At 40.1% G+C, this 15,512-nt stretch overlaps 1 protein-coding gene across 3 annotated transcripts in view; it reads left to right on the forward strand.

Annotated features, from left to right (window-relative positions):
• FAM13A (family with sequence similarity 13 member A) overlaps window positions 1-15,512 on the forward strand; it is a 362,178-nt gene that overhangs the window by 329,871 nt on the left and 16,795 nt on the right. For all 3 annotated transcript variants that reach the window (XM_030313445.1, XM_030313443.1, XM_030313447.1), the window contains 5 exons: window positions 14-224; window positions 696-834; window positions 1,568-1,649; window positions 2,472-2,692; window positions 3,347-3,430. In XM_030313445.1, the coding sequence (XP_030169305.1) occupies window positions 14-224; window positions 696-834; window positions 1,568-1,649; window positions 2,472-2,692; window positions 3,347-3,430 (737 nt within the window). The remainder of the gene's footprint in view (window positions 1-13; window positions 225-695; window positions 835-1,567; window positions 1,650-2,471; window positions 2,693-3,346; window positions 3,431-15,512) is intronic.

Below are 15,512 nucleotides of genomic sequence, written 5' to 3' on the forward strand. Positions count from 1 at the left end.
CTGTATTTTCCAGAGCCAGTCCCTACCTTCTCATGGCAGCAGGAGAACGTGGACTCCGATGAAGCGCACCTCTCCCCACAGGCTGGGCGCCTGATTCGTCAGCTTCTGGATGAGGACAGTGACCCCATGCTCTCTCCTCGGTTCTACGCTTATGGGCAGAGTCGGCAATACCTGGATGACACAGAAGTGCCTCCTTCTCCCCCAAATTCCCATTCTTTCATGAGGTATGTTTGTGTTGCTGGTAAGCAGTTGCATCATCGACCATAACATTAGAAAGAATAGGAATGGCGTTGATGGCTAGTAATTTTTTACGTTACATTGTAAGTCTTTGGAAGAACCTATGGGGAATACTCCATCCCAGTATGCAGGCTCCATTGTAATTTTTCAATTGGCCCAACTATATCACCACATACTGAATTTCCATTAGCACATCCTTTCCAAAGCTTATCTAAAATGTAACTTTGGGGTCTGCAGCACATAGTTTAGTACTACCTTTGCCAATCGTAAATGTGAGCAATAGAAAGACCTATTTAATAAATGGGACATCTAGAGCCCAGGGTCACAAAGTGAATTGGTAGTCAACTTTTTCTTATTCAAGAGGATGGAGACTTTGGGACCCTCTCCCTCCATGCTGCATCCCCTTCCCCAAGCCCCACCTGTCAGGCAGTGAGTGCCCCACGCTGTGCCCCTCACAGGCGACGGAGCTCCTCTCTCGGGTCCTACGATGATGAGCAGGAGGACCTGACACCTGCCCAGCTCACGCGACGGATTCAGAGCCTTAAAAAGAAGATCCGAAAGTTTGAAGATAGATTTGAAGAAGAGAGGAAGTACAGAGTAAGTGCCTCCTCGCAGGGTTCTCCATGTCCCCTTCTGTCCCCTGACATGCTGGCATGCCAGCCTGTCAGCAGCTCAGAGAAGCGATGAAAGATTAAGGGAGATTTCTATGGACCTTAAGACAAAAAGGCAGTAAAAACTGGATGGGAAACCCTGATAAGTCCCAAACATCATGTATCAGCATTTTCCTTGTATAGGGTATTCTTACAAATAATTGAACGTTGTAGTCAACATCTTATACATTTATCCATGAAAAGGAATGGGAAAAATCATTAAATGACGTCTTCTCGTTGGCTAAAACTTCATTCAAGATTATCTTCTAAAATTTCATTAGCATTGACCTCATTCTACTCTCAGATCTATCTTAGCATTGCCCCCAAGTGCAGCAAAAAGACATTTGCATGGTGATTACAGTGTAAAACCTACACCCCTCTGCTTTCTGTTCTGTTAGCCTGATGGCCTGAGCCCTACACCTCATGAAAACGGGCCATGGACCTCATAGAAATTCACCATTTTGCCTCTGAGGAATTCTTTGAAAGCATCAAAAATAACCAGATGTAAAGAAAGACAGTGGAATCACACCTGTGACGTTTGCTGTGATTGTTCATGTTTAATTTCTTTTTCCAGTGGGACTCAACTTTCCCTTCCTCTTTAAAACAAACTCACCATCAAACTTTTCTTCTTTTTCCTGCCCCAGTTTGAAAACATTTTTGTTAAATTTTCCCTTTCTCAGCCTTCCCACAGTGACAAAGCAGCCAATCCAGAGGTTCTAAAATGGACAAATGACCTTGCCAAATTCCGGAAACAACTTAAAGGTAGGTAAAGTTCTAGACCCATGGCATGGCTTCTGTAAGACATGCCACCTGCAGAATTCATGATCTCACCACATCCTGACCACGGGCTGAAATATTTCAGAAAAGACCAGTTCCTTAACACTGCTTCCCAGTGTATGTTGTGTTCAGGGGACACCTTGCCCATGTCTGTCCATGGTCTCTATCACAGGTCAACTCAGATCAGCTAAGATGCAAATTCTGAAACATTTCTCCAATTCCCTAAATCACGAATTTAAGGATGATGGTTTCAAGTCAACACTTACTAAAGTACCAAGGTTTTATTTGCTGTGGTGTTAGGAGAAGACCTATAAACACAGATGTCTATGAAAAGAATTTGGTCCTTGTCCCTCAAAAAGCATGCTGTCTTTTAGGAGACAGTCATAAACAACCAAATAGAATAGAAAGGGAAAGTAATTCCAAAATGAGGGATGTAAGTTATTGAGAAAAAGTTGGCCAGCAGTTGAGTGCTGAATCAGTAGGTACCTATAAACAGTAAGGGAGAAAGTATAGGAAACGTCTGTCACATTCTGAGAACAGCAAACCTGTTGGTGTGGACAAAGCATGGATGTTACATAGCTAAAGTTTTCCCAGGAATTTGGAAAACATTCCAGATAATCCAAGAAAACATGAGCATTTTTTCAGGCTTTTACATAATAACCCAAGGATTTTAACTACTGTTATAATTAGATACTTTCTTTCAAAAAGATGGGGCTAAACAGTTATTAACACCACAGAAAAGCAATCTGGGTTCAGCAGACATCAATCAATTCTCATGTATCACCACCCCCAAATCTTTTCAACTAGAGTCAAAACTAAAGATATCTGAAGAGGACCTAACCCCCAGGATGCGGCAGCGAAGTAACACGCTCCCCAAGAGTTTTGGTTCCCAGCTTGAGAAAGAAGAGGAGAAGAAGCAAGAGCTCATGGATAAAGTAATAAAGCCCAGCGTTGAAGCCACACTGGAATCCATCCAGAGGAAGCTCCAGGAAAAGCGGACAGAAACCAGCCGTCCTGAGGACATTAAGGTGTGGCGATTTGGTGAAGGCCCCAGCTAACTGCTAGTCCTAAACCATTCCAGTCAACATGGTAGAAACATAGGGCCTGACACATGGGTCCCAATGGGAAGAGACATGTGGTGACACCTTTGCAGACCTCCCACACCCTCATCTTCCACACTCTTAGATTCCTAGGGAGGCTGCTGAAACAGCTTCCGAGTGTTTTCACTGTAGGTACTTTGGTTTATGACTACAAATTGGAAGCAGAAAACTCTATTGTACAGATCACCGAAGAACCTCATTCAGGCTAACAGATGGTTTGATGAATCTGAAGTAGAAGGATTATAGACACAACTTTGGGACTTTGTAATTTGTGACTGTAGTCACTGCTTGGGCCATTGAGCTGACCCCCATGTGCCTCGCTGCCTTGCTTACCTCAGTATTCAGCGTGCCTTTGCTGCCACATGGGAGATGCAAGTAGTTGATGATGCCTCGGCTGTGCTATCCATATTTCCAGTAAAAGAGTCAGGAAGAGCTCATTCCTAAGTGAGCTTTGAATAGAGCTCAAGGAGCTATTGTATGAGGATTCTCTTAAATGTTACTTGAGAAAATTTGTTTAAATGAAGTTGGGATGTTCGTAAATGTTTCCCCCTCTTTCATTTCTCTATCCTTGTGTTTATTCAGGATATGACCAAAGACCAGATTGCTAATGAGAAGGTAGCTCTGCAGAAAGCTCTGCTATATTATGAAAGCATCCATGGACGGCCGGTATGTGAATGTACTGAATTTTCTGATGGGGGGTGAACTCTTTGGCCTTAGAAATGAATCTTCTGTGTACAGTATTGTACACTTGAGTTTTCCTGATGTTTATCAGATTATTACATATTTTCACCGGAACTAAGCTTTCCAAAGACTAAATTGATAAGAGCCTTCCACTCTCAAGCAGTTGTGGAGTTTGAGCTCCAAAGACAAATTAGTTTGCAGCTAACATTTAGTCACTTGTGTTTGGCTTCAGGGGGACAGTGATAGAGGGGTGTAGATTATAGATTATAGCACAAAGCCCTAGAAATTTCCCTGGCCTCAGATCTGCCCCTACAAGTCATGATGGGCTCTAGGCATTCTTATCCATAAAATGAAGGTGTTAAACTAGTATGATCTACCCTAGAATTCAATCTCTCTTCAGTGTAGTTGCAACCAGTGTTTATCTGTAGAGAAATTCCAGCCATCGTCCTGAACCAAAAGTGTGAGGAGTCCAAAATATGGCTTTGCCTTTTCACAGCAACAGGAAGCATTTGAAGAGATTTGTTATTCAGCAAGCATGTTTATTGCATGTTTGTTGTGAGTCCTGGGAGAGACTGTGGCCCAATAGGCTTCTGCTTTATTCCTTAAGGAGCTTGTAATCAGATATCCTTGTCAGTTACTCCTAGTGACCTTCTGTTAAGAGTGTTGCCAAGAACCCAACAAAACAAGTTCTTAAGAGCAGGTGTTAAAGAAGCATGAAGTTTATATTCCCAGAGGATTTTTATATAGCCAAAATGCATAGATCTCTTCTACAGCCACAGCCCTGGCTATATAACAGAGATGGTATTTTCATGTAAAATACACTCTTTTGAATAAAGACTTGTTTCCAGACTGGAATTGCACTAGACTCTAAGATCTGTAAGGACAGGAATTCTGGGTTTTGTTCACCGAGCGGTGCACCTGGTCCTCAGTATCTAGCACAGAGACCTGATACATACCGTGTGCCCAATGAACTGTCTATAGATTGCATCCTCCATGGTATTTTGGTTCTGGATTTATCAGGTTTAAATTAAAAAAAAAAAAAAAAAAAAAAAAAGCTGGAGCTGCTGCTGATTGATTTTGCTGGCCTGTCCCAACAGTGGAAAAATACTGGTGCTCTGGGATAATGGTTCTGTTTCAAGTCAAGTTTTGTTTTGGATTTTTTAAAGGCATTGAACCAAATAGTAAATGCACTGGAGCTCAGATATATTGTGAAACTTTGTCCTTTTCTCCTGGAGGACTCAGCACTTGTAGAAGTGAAACTGAAATCCTTCTAGAAGCGAGAGACCCCTTCTCCACGGTCGGCTCAGAGGCTTTTAAGTACAGCTCTCCTCATGGCCGACAGGTGGGCAGGACTCGCGTGCTTTCCTTCTCCAGCGTTCCTTCTCTCCTCGTGGTGTATATTTACATACGACATTGATAGACTCCTTTAAAGACTTCCTTGCCTGAGGCCTGAGATCTCTCAGCTGCTTTCTCCTAATCTTTACTGCCACTTCAGGCGCTTGTGTGCCAGATGTTTGTTGCTCAGAGTTGGGCACAGATCCTCTCATTCTGCCTGGCCTGAGGCCATGTACAGGGACTGGGATGGGAAGACCTAGATTCAGAACCCAGACCTACTGAGACCAGCTCTGTTGGCTTTGAGCTACTGTGGTAACCTCAGAGATGTCTGTTCTAGGTTGTCATGGAGACTGGCTGACAGACACACACGCACACATTTACCTGTGGGCTGTCTGGCCTGAGTAGTGGGACACAGTGGCTTGGTAGCAGATTTGGGGGTGCCCAATCAATGATGTTTTCACTTTTGCTACAAGTATATGTTCTGCTGTCTACAGCCTACTTCTTATTAAATAATGGAACCAGGAGAAAGAACACAAATTTTTTTTAGCACTCTTATCATTAGGAATGTGAAACCTTAGATCTTGGCCCTGCTTTGTTATTCCCTTTTCTTTCATGGTTTTTTTAGATGTTGGAAAAACACCCTTTTGGGTCCAGATTTTAGCATCTCATAGGGCAGGAAACAAGTGCTCTAGAACATTGAGTGGCATTAGTTGCTGGTTCTCAGTCAGACTGTCTGCCTCGTCTGGAACATGATGCTCCAGCCTCCTCACAAAAAGCAGAGTTCATTTGATATCTGGCCAGTGTGAATATCAAAGGGTGAACTTTTCATTCTTAGATCTGTGATGTTACCGTGGACCCTGAACTGTAAATACCATTTGGGCAAACTCTTCTTAGAAGAAAAATACATGTATTTCCAGAGCTAAACTTTCATTCCAAATCCTAGCTGTTGTTGGTTTTTTTTGTTTTGTTTTGTTTTGTTTTTCGTTTGTTTGTTGTTGTGGGTTTGTGGTTTTTTTGCTTTTTGGGGTTTTTTTTTTCTGTTTTTTAGAAAAGCAGGTGCTCAAAGCTCATGGGTTTTTGCTGAGTCTACAAATTCTGATTTGAAAGGACAACGAATATCAAAATCACAGACCAAAACAGTTGTCTGCTGCTTTGTAGATTTTTTTAAACAAGGCTGTTTGCTTTAACGGCGCACTCTACAGATTGACATGTGTATGAAAAACAAAAACACTCATTTACATAAATCTCTATTAATTATTAGGAAAGCATGTCCTTTTTAACATTTAAGGACCACTCTCATTGAAGTCCATGTCACAGGAAGTACAACACATAACCATACGTCACTGTATTACCTTTGCCAACCATACCTTTATGGTAATGTAGAGGGGAAGGAAGGAGTTGCTTGCTCAGAACTTCTAGTTTCTTCTTGATGCTGTTCCTCATCAGTAGATTTTAATGTTGTACTTTAATACCTTGGGAACTAACATGGCCCTAAACACACTATGTTCAAATTTAAATGCAAACTCTGAAGCTTTATGTAAATACTTCCTTCTGGTTATCTGGTTATCTGCTGTTCAGGACTATCTTCTCTTTGCACAGTCTACCATTTTTTTTATCAATTAGTTTAACTTTATATATATATTAACATATATATATATATGCATATATATATGTGTGTGTGTGTGTGTGTATAATTTATTGTCAAATTGGTTTCCATACAACACCCAGTGCTCATCCCAACAGGTGCCCTCCTCAATGCCCATCACCCACCCTCCCCTCTCCCCCACCCCCCATCAACCCTCAGTTTGTTCTCAGTATTTAAGAGTCTCTTATGGTTTGCTTCCTTCCCTCTCTATAACTTTCCCCCTTCCCCTCCCCTCTGGTATTCTGTTAAGTTTCTCAGGATCCATATATGAGTGAAAATATACGGTATGTCTTTCTCTGCCTGACTTATTTCACTTAGCATAATACTCTCCAGTTCCATCCATGTTGCTACAAATGGCCAGATTTCATTCTTTCTCATTGCCAAATAATATTCCATTGTATATATAAACCACATCTTCTTTATCCATTTGTCACTTTATGGACATTTAGGCTCTTTCCATAATTTGTCTATTGTTGAAAGTGCCGCTATAAACATTGGGGTACAAGTGCCCCTATTATGCATCAGCACTCCTGTATCCCTTGGGTACATTCCTATTGCTGGGTCATAGGATAGATTTGTTTTTAATTTTTTGAGGAACCTGCAAACTGTTTTCCAGAGCGCCTGCACCAGTTTGCATCCCCACCAACCGTGCAAGAGGGTTCCCGTTTCTCCACATCCTCTTTAGCATCTATAGTCTCCTGATTTGTTCATTTTAGCCACTCTGACTGGCATGAGGTGGTATCTCAGTGTGGTTTTGATTTGTATTTCCCTGATGAGGAGTGATGGTGAGCATCTTTTCATGTGCCTGTTGGCCATCTGGATGTCTTCTTTAGAGAAGTGTCTATTCATGTCCTCTGCCCATTTCTTCACTGGATTATTTGTTTTTTGGGTGTGGAGTTTGGTCAGTTCTTTATAAATTTTGGATACTAGCCCTTTATCAGATATGTCATTTGCAAATATCTTTTCCCATTCCGTTGGTTGCCTTTTAGTTTTGTTGATTGTTTCCTTTGCAGTGCAGAAGCTTTTTATCTTCATGAGGTCCCAATAGTTCACTTTTGCTTTTAATTCCCTTGCCTTTGGAGATGTGTCAAGTAAGAAATTGCTGCGGCTGAGATCAGAGAGGTTTTTTCCTGCTTTCTGCTCTAGGGTTTTGATGGTTTCCTGTCTCACATCCAGGTCCTTCATCCATTTTGCGTTTCTTTTTGTGAATGGTGTAAGAAAGTGGTCTAGTTTCATTCTTCTCATGTTGCTGTCCAGTTCTCCCAGCACCATTTGTTAAAGTAACTGTCTTTTTTCCATTGGATTCTTTCCTGCTTTGTCAAAGATTATTTGGCCATACTTTTGTGGGTCCAGTTCTGGAGTCTCTATTCTATTCCATTGGTCTATGTGTCTGTTTTTGTGCCAATACCATGCTGTCTTGATGATTACAGCTTTGTAGTAGAGGCTAGAGTCTGGGATTGTGATACCTTCTGCTTTGTTTTTTTCTTCTTCATTATTACTTTGGCTATTTGGGGTCTTTTGTGGTTCCATACAAATTTCAGGATTGCTTGTTCTAGCTTCAGGATGAATGCTGGTGCAATTTTGATTGGGATTGCATTGATTGTGTAGATTGCTTTGGGTAGTATTGACATTTTAACAATATTTATAATTCCAATCCATGAGCACGGAGTGTTTTTCCATTTCTTTGTATCTTCTTCAATTTCCTTCATAAGCTTTCTATAATTTTCAGCATACAGATCTTTCACATCTTTGGTTAGGTTTATTCCTAGGTGTTTTATGCTTCTTGGTGCAATTGTGAATGGGATCAGTTTCTTTATTTGTCTTTCTGTTGCTTCATTATAGGTTTATAAAAATACAACTGATTTCTGTACATTAATTTTGTATCCTGTAACTTTGCTGAATTCATGTATCAGTTCTAGACTTTTGGTGGAGTCTGTTGGATTTTCCATGTATAGAATCATGTCATCTGCAAAAAGTGAAAGCTTGACATCATCTTTGCCAATTTTGATGCCTTTGATTTCCTTTTGTTGTCTGATTGCTAATGCCAGAACTTCCAACACTATGTTAAACAACAGCGGTGAGAATGGACATCCCTGTCGTGTTCCTGATCTCAGGGAGAAAGCTCTCAGTTTTTCCCCATTGAGGAGGATATTAGCTGTGGGCTTTTCATAAATGGCTTCTATGATGTTTAAGTATGTTCCTTCTATCCCGACACTCTCGAGGGTCTTTATTAAGAAAGGGTGCTGTATTTTGTCAAATGCCTTTTCTGCTTCTATTGATAGGATCACATGGTTTCCATCCTTTTTTTTATTAATGTGATATGTCACATCGATTTGTGAGTACTGAGCCAGTCCTACAGCCCAGGAATGAATCCCACTTGATCATGGTGAATAATACTTTTTATATGCTGTTGAATTCGATTTGCTAGTATCTTGTTGAGAATTTTTGCATCCATATTCATCAGGGATATTGGCCTCTAGTTCTCTTTTTTTGGGGGTCTCTGTCTGGTTTGGGAATCAAGGTAATGCTGGCTTCATAGAATGAGTCTGGAAGTTTTCCTTCCATTTCTGTTTTTTGGAACAGCTTGAGAAGCATAGGTATTAACTCTGCTTTAAATGTCTGGTAGAATTCCCCTGGGAAGCCATCTGGCCCAGGGCTTTTATTTGTTGGGAGATTTTTGATAACTGGTTCAATTTCTTCGGTGGTTATGGGTCTGTTCAAATTTACTTCTTCCCATTTGAGTTTTGGTAGTGTGTGGGTGCTTAGGAATTTGTCCATTTCTTCCAGGTTGTCCAGTTTGTTGGCATATAATTTTTCATAGTATTCCCTGATAATTGCTTGTATTTCTGAGGGATTGGTGGTGATAATCCATTTTCATTCATGATTTTATGTATTTGGGTCATCTCCCTTTACTTTTTGAGAAGCATGGCTAGAGGTTTATCAATTTTGTTTATTTTTTCAAAAAAACAACTCTTCATTGATCTGCTCTACTGTTTTTTTAGATTCTATATTGTTTATTTCTGCTCTGATCTTTATTATTTCTCTTCTTCTGCTGGGTTTAGGCTGCCTTTGCTGTTCTGCTTCTATTTCCTTTAGGTGTGCTGTTAGATTTTGTATTTGGGATTTTTCTTGTTTCTTGAGATAGGCCTGGATTGCAATGTATTTTCCTTTCAGGACTGCCTTCGCTGCATCCCAAAGCATTTGGGTGGTTGTGTTTTCATTTTCATTTGTTTCCATATGATTTTTAATTTCTTCTCTAATGCCTGGTTGACCCATTCATTCTTTGGTAGGGTGTTCTTTAACCTCCATGCTTTTGGAGGTTTTCCAGACTTTTTCCTGTGGTTGATTTCAAGCTTCATAGCATTGTGATGTGAAAGCATGCATGGTATGATCTCAATTCTTTTATACTTATGAAGGGCTGTTTTGTGACCCAGTATGTTATCTATCTTGGAGAATGTTCCATGTGCACTGGAGAAGAAAGTATATTCCATTGCTTTGGGATGCAGAGTTCTAAATATGTCTGTCAAGTCCATCTGATCCAATATATCATTCAGGGCCCTGTTTATTTATTCTCTGTCTAGATGTTCTATCCATTGTTGTAAGTGGAGTATCAAAGTCTCCTGCAGTTACCACATTCTTATCAATAAGGTTTCTTATGTTTGTGATTAATTGTTTTACATATTTGGGGGCTTCTGAATTCAGTACGTAGACATTTAAAATTGTTAGCTCTTCCTGATGGATAGATCCTGTAATTATTATATAATGGTATTCTTCATCTCTTGTTACAGCCTTTAAAGTCTAGTTTGTCTGATATAAGTATGGCTACCCCAGCTTTCTTTTGACTTCCAGTAGCATGACAGATAGTTCTCCATCCCCTCACTTTCAATCTGAAAGTGTTCTCAGGTCTAAAATGAGTCTCTTGTAGACAGCAAATAGATGGGTCTTGTTTCTTTATCCATTCTGAAACTGTGTCTTTTGGTTGGAGCATTTAGTCCTTTTACAATCAGTGTTATTAGTGAAAGATATGGGTTTAGAATCATTGTGATATCTGTAGATTTCATGCTTGTAGGGATGTCTCTGGTAATTTGTGGTCCTTGCAACACTTCACTCACAGAGTCCCCCTTAGGATCTCTTGTAGGGCTGGTTTAGTGGTGATGAATTCCTTCAGTTTTTGTTTGTTTGGGAAAACCTTTATCTCTCCTTCTATTCTGAATGACAGACTTGCTGGGTAAAGGATTCTCAGCTGCATATTTTTCCTGTTCATCACATTGAAGATTTTCTGCCATTCCTTTTTGTCCTGCCAAGTTTTAGTAGATAGGTCTGCTAATACCCTTATGTGTCTATCTTTGTATGGTAAGGCCCGTTTATCCCTAACTGCTTTCAGAATTCTCTCTTTATCCTTGTATTTTGCCAGTTTCACTATGATATGTTGTGCAGAAGATCGACTCAAGTTATGTCTGAAGGGAGTTCTCTGTGCCTCTTAGATTTTAATGCCTGTTTCCTTCCTCAGATCAGGGAAGTTCTCAGCTATGATTTGTTCAAGTACACCTTCAGCCCCTTTCTCTCTCTCTTCTTCTTCTTCTGGAATTCCTATGATACAGATATTGTTCCATTTGATTGCATCACATAGTTCTCTAATTCTCCCCTCCTACTCCTGGATTTATTTGTCTCTCTTTTTCTCAGCTTCCTCTTTTTCCATAATTTTATCTTCTAATTCACCTATTCTCCCCTCTGTCTCCTCAATCTGTGCTATGGCCGCCTCCATTTTATTTTGCACCTCATTTATAGCATTTTTAGCTCCTCATGACTATATTTTAGTCCCTTGATCTCTGTAGCAATAAATTCTCTGCTGTCCTCTATACTTTTTTCAAGCCTAGCAATTAATTTTATGACTATTATTGTAAATTCTTGTTCTGTTATATTGCTTAAATAGTTTTTGATCAGTTTGTTAGCTGTCTCTACTTCCTAGAATTTCTTTTGAGGAGAGTTCTTCTGTTTCATCATTTTGGCTAGTTTCTGCCCCTTATGCGTTTTAAAAGCTTGTTGTGTGCTCTGTACCTGTGAGCACTGCTACACTAAAGGAGGGTCATATACTGCCCAGGGCCTGGCCCTTCAGGAGGTGTTTTTTCAGAGATTGTTACTTTCTCTCTGTTGTTGTGACTTTGGTTATTTTAGTACCCTACTCGTGGTGCTATTTTGGACCCTCCATCAGGTGTGCTTTGATTTGTTCCTTGGAGTAGCCCATCAATCCACTTGATCTGCATGTAAATCCTGATCTGGATCTTGCCGAAGTTGGCCGTTGCCATCAGTTCATCGCACAGTCCACCATTTTTACCTGATAATAAAGAGGAAACAGTTGCCATTTTCTGAGTTGATGGGCCAATATGCAATAGCTCTAAGAATCCATCTCATTTGTCTTCTCCTGCCAGTAGTTTTATGACTCAGAGGTATCCCTCCACACACAAACTCAAATCACTTGTTTTACTAAGAAGATTTTTAGGTGGCACAGTGCTTCTGTGCTACTGTTGATAGCTAGACATCTTGTGAACTCAATACAGGCAGAGCTCTGAGCTTGGAAGGCAGAATTCTTTATATTCAGAAGACAACTTGGTCAAGCCCTATTAGAGGAAAATGCTTCACTGTGACATTTTTAGTATGTCTTAACCATGTTAAGTTTCTACTTTACTTCACATCTTGCTCATATGTGAATGGAAACAAAACTGTGCTGGGAGTCAGTAAACCTGAGTTCTTGACCCAGATCTACTGCCTTAGGCAAGTCATTACCCTCTCAGGTGCTTAGTTTCATCATATGAAAAAACAAGGCTCGTCTAGCTCTAACATGCCATGGTTCTAGTTCTATCTTTATCTTCAAATTAAAAGCATCAATCATTTTCTCTTTGACCTTTGTTGTGTTGTGCAGGTAACAGACCCCAAATGGGTATTTCTATAGGGAAGTTTTATCTGAGGCTAAGACAAAAACCATCACAAAAGATAAAGGCAGGCAAATGCAGTTGTCTCATCAGGTCTTTGTAATTTCTGTCCAAGACTTTCCTCTACTTAAATGTGGATTAATTATTGTCTGGTGTTCCCATGGTACCTGGAAATATTATCTGACACTTTACAGAGCAACCAAATAAAGTGGTAAGAGACCAGTAAATGAAGATTTCTTTTAATCAAAAACAAAGACAGAATGGGAGGAGCTGCCTTCCCCCATTAGATGTTTGTATCTAGGTTTTTACGTTGTCCTGATTTGTGTGCAAAATACATCTCTGTAGTAACCCTTTTCCCACACACTGGAAAGCCATTCACAGCTACCACCTAAATGAAAATCTAATAAAGGTTTGAGGCAAGAGGAGTGAAAGTATTATAGAAAATACCATGTATTACATGCTTAGCCTAAAGTTATCTTCAAGCAACTGTACATCATAAAGATTTTCTAATCTGAATTCTACAGTTTACCAATCAGGAAACCGAGGCTCAGAGAACTTTATTGGCTCATTTAAAGGCCAGAACCAAGAACTGGGTCAATAACAGAATCTCCAAGCAGCCCATGATTCAAAAATAAGAGACATTGACTTCCAAACAGTTTTCCCATGGTCCATTTAATATCAGCTGACCCTTTTTTAGCAGTTCAGCCAAGGCCCTGCTTTGTTTATGTAACTGTTGGTTAGATTTTGGCTCATCTAACAAATCCACTACTGATAATTGCATGTGACATGGCTTTATGGTGAGTGAAAATTGTATTAACTTAGGAGTATCACCAAGCCTTTGTCTTCAGAGATATTTCATGAAAATAATTCTGGTGTAAATCAAGTAGTATCAGTTCTTTCCATCCGTCAGACTTAAAGATATTTAATATTTTAAATTTGCCATAGCTGACTGGTTTTACCAGATAAGTCTCCTTCTAAAATCCAGACCGTCCTCTACAATCCAAAGATGTTTATGCCAAGCAACAAGTAATAGGATGCAAGTCCACAATGGGGAAATGCTAGCTCCTTATGATTATTTTTGGTTTGTCTTTTGGTCACTAAACTATTGTTTATCTTGCACAGTATTTCTCCACATGTTATGTGGTGACAATTAGGATGTGCCTTAACCTCATCTGCAACACATTTAATGGATACATCTTGTATTTAAAAAGTTATTCCATGTGTTCCAGTCCTAAATTTTGTCATTCTACACGTGAGATTGTACAAGTCATTCCATTTCTACTCCTCAGACTTATCTGTGGCTGTTGTTCAATTCTTGCTGAAGTATGACATAAATACAGAAAGGAATGGAAATTATAAATACATATTTTGATGCAGTTTCACAAAGTAAATAAGTTCAGGTAACCAGTATCGAGAAACAAATGTTGCTGATCCTCTGAAAACCCTGCTCCCAGCCCCTTCCAGTCCTTACCATGACCTCCACTGCATGAAGGAAAACCATCATCTTGACTTCTAACTCTGTAGATTCTACTTGCTTATTTTTGAACTTACAGAAGTAGAATGTTACAGTATGTATTCTTTAGTGTCTGGCTTATTTTACTTGGGTTTATTTTTGTGAGATCAATGCACAATGCTACCTGTAGCTGTGGCTTATTCATCCTCATTCTGTATAGTATTCAGTTTGGGGAACATACCTTATCCATCCCATTGTTAGCCATATGGATGGTTTCCAGGTGCTGCTGTGAACATAATTCTGTATGGCTTTTGGTGAGCTTAAGGCCATGGTTGTTTGGTATATACTTAAGAGTGGAACTGAGGAGGGGCGCCTGGGTGGCTCATTCAGTTGAGCGTCCATCTTTGGCTCAGGTGATGATCTCACGGTTCGTGGGTTCGGGCCCTGCGTCGGGCTCTGTGCTGACAGCTCAGAGCCTGGAGCTTGCTTCAGATTCTGTGTCTCCCTCTCTCTGCCCCTCCCATGCTCATGCTCTGTCTCTCTCTGTCTCAAAAATAAATAAACATTAAAAAAAAAAAAAAAGAGTGGGGCGCCTGGGTGGCGCAGTCGGTTAAGCATCCGACTTCAGCCAGGTCACGATCTCGCGGTCCGCGAGTTCGAGCCCCGCGTCAGGCTCTGGGCTGATGGCTCAGAGCCTGGAGCCTGTTTCCGATTCTGTGTCTCCCTCTCTCTCTGCCCTTCCCCCGTTCATGCTCCGTTTCTCTCTGTCCCAAAAAAATAAATAAACGTTGAAAAAAAAAGAGTGGAACTTAGGAGTCCTATGTCCAGCCTTAGTAGACACTGCCACATAGTTGTCCAGAGTGTTCCACTCTTCACAGCAGTGAAGGAGAGTTCAGTTCTTCAGCATTCTTGCTGATGCTTGGCACTGTGTGTCCTTTCATGTTAGCCGTTGTGGTACATGTGTCCAGTAGTAACATCCATAGTTTGATCCTTAGACTTTCTTGTGTAAAATGATGTCTGTATTCCCTTTCTTTTTTGACAATCATCTGTGAAATAAAAATTTTAAAACTCCTTTTGATATGGTAACAAAAAATAGGAAAATTCCATTTGACTCTTAACATTGTGACATTAGGAAGAAATAGAAAAGATTATTTAGTGCTCTGAATAGAAAATAAGTCCACAAGATGTTTTTGCATAATGGCAGGATCCTATCCTGACACATGAAGTTTGTCCAAAGTCTACTTATTGTTAACCACTTTGAGAAAGGCAAAAATAAAAGGTTACAAAGGAGTGACCCATTCATGCATAATCCACAGTTGTCTTCAAAGCTGGAGGCCCAAAAGGCCCATTAGAGAAATGGTCACAGCTAATGCTATTTGCCCTTCCTTACCGCTGTAACTCATTCCTTATGTGTGCACCGAAATAAAGCACAGAAGACAAATAGCAAACTCAAAACAAAGATACTTAATCCCTTTGGCCATTTCAGTAAACAAGTGAACTGCATCATACCTATACATTTTGCATACATATTTATGTTTTAAATGTTCACTCATTTTGCAGATATTCATGTAATATTTCTATTATGTCAGGCACTGACATAGTTTCCAGGGATACAAAACACAAACACCTGCTCTCAAGGGCCTTACAGTCTTAAAAAGGAGACAGATGTGCCAACACATAGTTACTATAGGGTATAAAATGTGT

The sequence above is a fragment of the Lynx canadensis genome, chromosome B1 (assembly GCF_007474595.2).
Source record: "Lynx canadensis isolate LIC74 chromosome B1, mLynCan4.pri.v2, whole genome shotgun sequence".
Lineage (NCBI taxonomy): Eukaryota > Metazoa > Chordata > Mammalia > Carnivora > Felidae > Lynx > Lynx canadensis.